Source organism: Nerophis lumbriciformis, linkage group LG04 (genome assembly GCF_033978685.3).
Source record: "Nerophis lumbriciformis linkage group LG04, RoL_Nlum_v2.1, whole genome shotgun sequence".
In the NCBI taxonomy this organism is placed as follows: Eukaryota; Metazoa; Chordata; class Actinopteri; order Syngnathiformes; family Syngnathidae; genus Nerophis; species Nerophis lumbriciformis.
The window spans coordinates 54,314,272-54,320,664 of record NC_084551.2 but is presented as its reverse complement, the minus strand read 5'-3'; the positions used below and the strand labels follow the sequence as shown (position 1 = coordinate 54,320,664).

Genomic DNA, 6,393 nt, shown 5'->3' with positions numbered 1-6,393 from the left:
TTTTCAATCAACAATTAGTCGAGTCCATTTTTACCAACAACTTGTTTATCACGACAATTCGTCGAAGTCTGGTCTTTGTGTGAAATCTACCGGTTGGTAGATTTCAAGTCTGTTTAAAACGAGATCCTAAGTCTCGTCTTTTTTTATTGACGACCCATCTCAGTCGAGTCCGTCTATACCAAAAACTTCTTTGTATCGAGTCCGTTTATATCGACTATGCCTGTTTCTAGGTCTAGTTGGTCGATATCGAGTATGTTAACACCGAGATCGAGATATTGACGACCCATCTAAGTGGAGTCCATTTATACCAACAACTTGTTTATGTCGAGCCTGTTTGTTATCGACAACTTGTCTAAGTCGAGTCTTTGCGATGTTTATCCAGCTCAGTCGTGCATATCTAGTCCGTTTATGTCGACAACCTGACCGCGTCGATGTCCGGTCCCTAGATTTCAAATCTGTTTATACCGAGATCTTAAGTCGAGTCCTTTGTTTTTAATCAACAATTAGTCGAGTCCATTTTTACCAACAACTTGTTTATCACGACAATTCGTGGCTTAGTGGTTAGATTGTCCGCCCTGAGATTGGTAGGTCGTGAGTTCAAACCCTGGCTGAGTCATACCAAAGACTATAACAAATGGGTCTCTCACTGACTGTGTGACTATCAACTTTTTTAACTTTAACATCATTTATTCGGAAAGTATAAATAACAACTAATGAAGATAGACTACAATTAACTGCAACATGTAAGTGTAAAAAAAACATAATGATTCGTACATTTTCCATAATGTGATTGGTCTAATATTCAACAAATCAACAAAATCGGAAGTTATCTTTATTTCTAAGTTATCATGCCATGATTTTACCCGTCCGGCCCGCTGGGGAGTAGATGTTCCTCCATGTGGCCGCTAAGTTCGACAACCCCCCACCCCCGGAGTATGGGGAGCCACCCCAAAATGCTCGGCATCCGTAGGAAACACAACAATGCTTGAGCCCTAGAAACTGGAAGTGGTGCTCAGTGCTGGGTAGAGCGAGGGAGGGTGGTGCACGGGCAGGAGGAGGAGGAGTTTGTGGTGTCAGGCTTGCAGTGGAAGTGAGAGCAAGGGGAAGACGCCGCAGGACCACAGACCAGACCACACCATCCTCCAGGTACGGCGGATCTTGACACAACCCCAACTCGGTCACGGTTTCTTCACCTCCCAACAATTTGCTTGTTTCCATATTTGCCGACAGTTACCGTTGCAGTTGCTGTTTGCACAACAAAGGTGTGTCCCCTGGCCCCGGGAGCCTAGATGGAGCGCATGGAAGACGACAAGGTAAACCTTCAGTCCTTGCTTTTGGACTCTCTCTTGCTCTCAAGTCAGGCAGGGTTTTTTCTGTAGTTTTCCTCTCTGGCGCGAGGAGGACGAGAGCTTTCAGGGACGTGACTAAGAAGAGATGGAACAAGTCGCGACTTGAGCGAGGCGTTTAAAAAAAAAAAAAAAAAGCACACACCGAAGACGACCATCAGTATCTTTTATTGAGAGATGTGTGGCGGGTGTTGTTGCTTTTTCTTGGTGGTTTGTCTGTGGAAACACTTGTTGGCTCACTTCTCACTTTAACTCCACTCCATCCTGCGTCCAAAAGCAAAATAATATATCACAATATTGACGAGTTGTTATTTTTTTCCTTCACCCCGTTGGTCCAGCTCGGATTGGACTGGATCTTAGTTTACCCGGAAGCGGTTTTACCGGACTGTAAAAAGACCGTAGAAGAAGAAAAGGAGGACCGATGGCGTCTAAATCAAGTGTAAAAGTTATGAGATCCTGGCCATATTGGATCCTTATTAAATATTATTTTACTCATTGGAAAGGAAAAAAAAAAATGCTTATATACCGTATTTTCCGGACTATAAGGCGCACTTAAAATACTTTTTTGTTTCTCAAAACTCGACAGTGCGCCTTATAACCCGGTGCGCCAAATGTACGGAATATTTCTGGTTTTGCTTACCGACCTCAGAGCAATTTTATTTGGTACATAGTGTAATGATAAAGTGTGACCAGTAGATGGCAGTCAAACATAAGAGATATGTGTGGGCCGCACTATGACGGCAATATGACTCAATTGTACTGTACATACATATGTTGTGTCCAGTTCTTACATATATTTTTATGTACTATGTTATATCCAGTTCTTACATATATTTTTATGTACTATACATACATATGTTATATCTAGTTAATAAAATAAATGATTAATGGGTTGTACTTGTATAGCGCTTTTCTACCTTCAAGGTACTCAAAGCGCTTTGACACTACTTCCACATTTACCCATTCACACACACATTCACACACTGATGGAGGGAGCTGCCATGCAAGGCGCTAACCAGCACCCATCAGGAGCAAGGGTGAAGTGTCTTGCTCAGGACACAACGGACATGACGAGGTTGGTACTAGGTGGGGATTGAACCAGGTCGGTTCGCACACGGCCATTCTCCCACTGCGCCACGCCGTCCCTAGTTCTTACATATATTTGTATGTACCATACATACATATGTTACATCCTGTTCTTACATATATTTTTATGTACATATGTTATATACAGTTCTTACATATACAGTATTTTTATGTACCATACATACATATGTTATATCCAGTTCTTACATATGTGTATGTACTGTACATACATATGTTATATCCAGTTCTTACATATATTTGTATGTACTATGTTATATCCAGTATTTACATATATTTTTATGTACTATACATACATATGTTATATCCAGTTCTTACATTTATTTCTATGAAATATACATACATATGTTATAGCCAATTCTTACATATATTTTTATGTACTATCTTGTATCGAGTCCTTACATATATTTGGATGTACCATACATACATATGTTATATCCAGTTCTTACATATATGTGTATATACTGTACATACACATGTTATATCCAGTTCTTACATATATTTTTATGTACTATGTTATATCCAGTTCTTACATATATTTGTATCTACTGTACATACATATGTTGTATCCAGTTCTTACATATATTTTTATGTACCGGTACTATACATACATATGTTATATCCTGTTCTTGTATATATTTTTATGTACCATGTTATATCCAGTTCTTACATATATAAGTATGTACTGTACATACATATGGTATATCCAGTTCTTACATATATTTTTATGTACTATGTTATATCCAATCCTTACATATATTTCTATGTACTATACATACATATGTTATATCCAGTTCTTACATATATTTTTATGTACTATGTTATATCCAGTTCTTACATATATTTGTATCTACTGTACTTACATATGTTGTATCCAATTCTTACATATATTTTTTATGTACTATACATACATATGTTATATCCTGTTCTTACCGGTATATATATGTTTATGTACCATGTTATATCCAGTTCTTACATATATAAGTATGTACTGTACATACATATGGTATATCCAGTTCTTACATATATTTTTATGTACTATGTTATATCCAATCCTTACATATATTTCTATGTACTATACATACATATGTTATATCCAGTTCTTACATATATGTGTATATACTGTACATACATATGTTATATCCAGTTCTTACATATATTTTTATGTACTATGTTATATCCAGTTCTTACATATATGTGTATGTACTGTACATACATATGTTATATCCAGTTCTTACATATATTTTAATGTACTGTACATGTTTTTTAAATATATTTTATGTACTATGTTATCCGAAAGGGACAAGCGGTAGAAAATGGATGAATGGATGATATATCCAGTTCTTGCATATATTTTTTATGCACTACGCATACATATGTTATATCCAGTTCTTCCATATATTTGTATGTACTATACATACTAGAGATGCGCGGATAGGCAATTATTTCATCCGCAACCGCATCAGAAAGTCGTCAACCATCCGCAATCCACTCGATCTAACATTTGATCAGAACCGCATCCGCCCGTACCCGCCCGTTGTTATATATCTAATATAGACGATGCAAGGCATTAGTGAGGTTATAAAGCTTTTGCCTGTTAAAGAAAGGAGACTGATCCAATGCAGCACAGACATTCGCGTGCCACGCTGTCACGACCCAGACGCACACCAGTGCGCAATCATATGGGAGCCGCGCTGAGCGCACCTCCAAGCGCGTCTCGCTGCCGGCGACGGCCGGGTATATGGGCCCGACGCTCCAGCGCCATCCATTTCCAGGGCTAGTTGATTCGGCAGGTGGGTTGTTACACACTCCTTAGCGGGTTCCAACTTCCACGGCCACCGTCCTAGCTGCTGTCTATATCAACCAGGGTGAGCCCCACCCCTTTCGTGAGCGCACTGCGCGCGGAGTGACCCCTGTTACGCGCCCCCGGCAACAGGGGTGGCGGGCAGGTAAGCTGCGCGGGCGGAGCGCGCGGAGTGACCCCTGTTACGAGCCCCCGGCCACGGGGGTGGCGGGCAGGTAAGCTGCTTATCTGCTGCGCGTGACGCCGGCCGCGGCGAAGGCGGACGAGGCGGGGTGTCGGTGCGGTGGGCGCGGTGGTGACCCTGGACGTGCGTCGGGCCCTTCTCGCGGATCGCCTCAGCTACGGCTCCCGGTGGGGCCCTCTCGGGGGAAGGGGCCTCGGTCCCGGACCCCGGCGAGGCGTCGGGGGCCTTCTCCGCTCCGTAAAAGTGTCCATCTCTTTTTTTTTTTTTCTTCTGTTGTGGCATATGCTGCAGGTGCCTGCTCGTTTTTCGTATGTGGGTAACAACATTTAACTATGTATATATATTTCCGAATTGGTTTAACTGCCACCCGCCTGAATCTATTTAAAATCTAATTTTTTTTTATTTCAACCGCCCGACCCGACCCGACCCGCGGATAAAATCTAATTCTTTTAAATTTCATCCGCCCGATCCGCGGACTCCGCGGTTGTGCCCGCAAACCGCGCATCTCTAATACATACATATGTTATATTCTGTTCTTACAAATGTGTATGTAGTGTACATACATATGTTGTATCCAGTTTGTACATATATTTGATGTACTATGTTTTATCCAATATTTACATATACTTTTATGTACTATACATACATATTTTATAGCCGGTTCTTACATATATTTGTATGTACTATGTTATATCCAGTTCTTGCATATATGTGCATGTACTGTACATACATATGTTGTATCCACTATTTCCATATATGTGTATATACTGTACATACATATGTTACATCCAGTTCTTACATATAGTTTTATGTACTATACATACATATGTTGTATCCAGTTCTTGCATATATTTTTTATGTACTATACATACATATGTTATATCCAGTTATTACATATATTTTCATGTACTGTACATACATATGTTATATCCAGTTCTTACATATATTTTTATGTACTGTACATACATATGTTGTATCCAGTTCTTACATATATTTTTATGTACTGTACATACATATGTTGTATCCAGTTCTTACATATATTTTTATGTACTATACATACATATGTTATATCCAGTTCTTACATATATTTTTATGTACTGTACATACATATGTTGTATCCAGTTCTTACATATATTGTTATGTATTATGTTATATCCAGTTCTTACATATATTTTTATGTACTGTACATACATATGTTATATCCAGTTCTTACATATATTTTTATGTACAACACATACATATGTTATATCCAGTTCTTGCATATATTTTTTTGTACTATACATACGTATGTTATATCCAGTTCTTACATACAATTTTATGTACTATACATACATACGTTATATCCAGTTCTTACATATATTTTTATGTACTATACATACATATGTTATATCCAGTTCTTACATATATTTTTATGTACTGTACATACATATGTTGTATCCAGTTCTTACATATATTTCTATGTATTATGTTATATCCAGTTCTTACATATATTTTCATGTACAATACATACATATGTTATATCCAGTTCTTGCATATATTTTTTTGTACTATACATACGTATGTTATATCCAGTTCTTACATACAATCTTATGTACTATACATACATACGTTATATCCAGTTCTTACATACTATATAATTTATGTACAATACATACATATGTTATATCCAGTTCTTACATATATTTTTATGTACTGTACATACATGTGCTATATCCAGTTCTTACATATATGTGTATGTACTGTACATACAGTACAAATGTTCTATCCAGTTCTTACATATACTTTTATGTACCATAAAACTGTGGTGCTGAATTTTCCCCAGGTATCAATAAGTACTTTCTATTCTATTCTATTTTATTCTATAAAGTGCACTGGATTATAAAGGGAAATGCTGAGGAATGGGCTATTTTCGATCTTTTTTCCAGATAAAAGGCGCACCGAATTATAAGGCGCAC

General features: G+C 38.1%; 1 protein-coding gene across 3 annotated transcripts in view; it reads left to right on the top strand.

The window, feature by feature from the left end:
- The first annotated feature begins 518 nt into the window (after positions 1–518).
- The window catches only part of LOC133604014 (solute carrier family 2, facilitated glucose transporter member 1-like), a 46,791-nt gene continuing 40,916 nt past the window's right edge, over positions 519–6,393 (top strand). For 2 of the 3 annotated variants that reach the window (XR_012050392.1, XR_012050391.1), the window contains exons 1-2: positions 519–1,146; positions 1,231–1,313. Coding sequence is in view for 1 of the 3 variants with exons in the window: in XM_072913058.1 (XP_072769159.1) it covers positions 1,290–1,313 (24 nt within the window). In the remaining 2 variants the exon portion in view is untranslated. The remainder of the gene's footprint in view (positions 1,147–1,230; positions 1,314–6,393) is intronic. The other variant, XM_072913058.1, reaches the window with a different exon arrangement.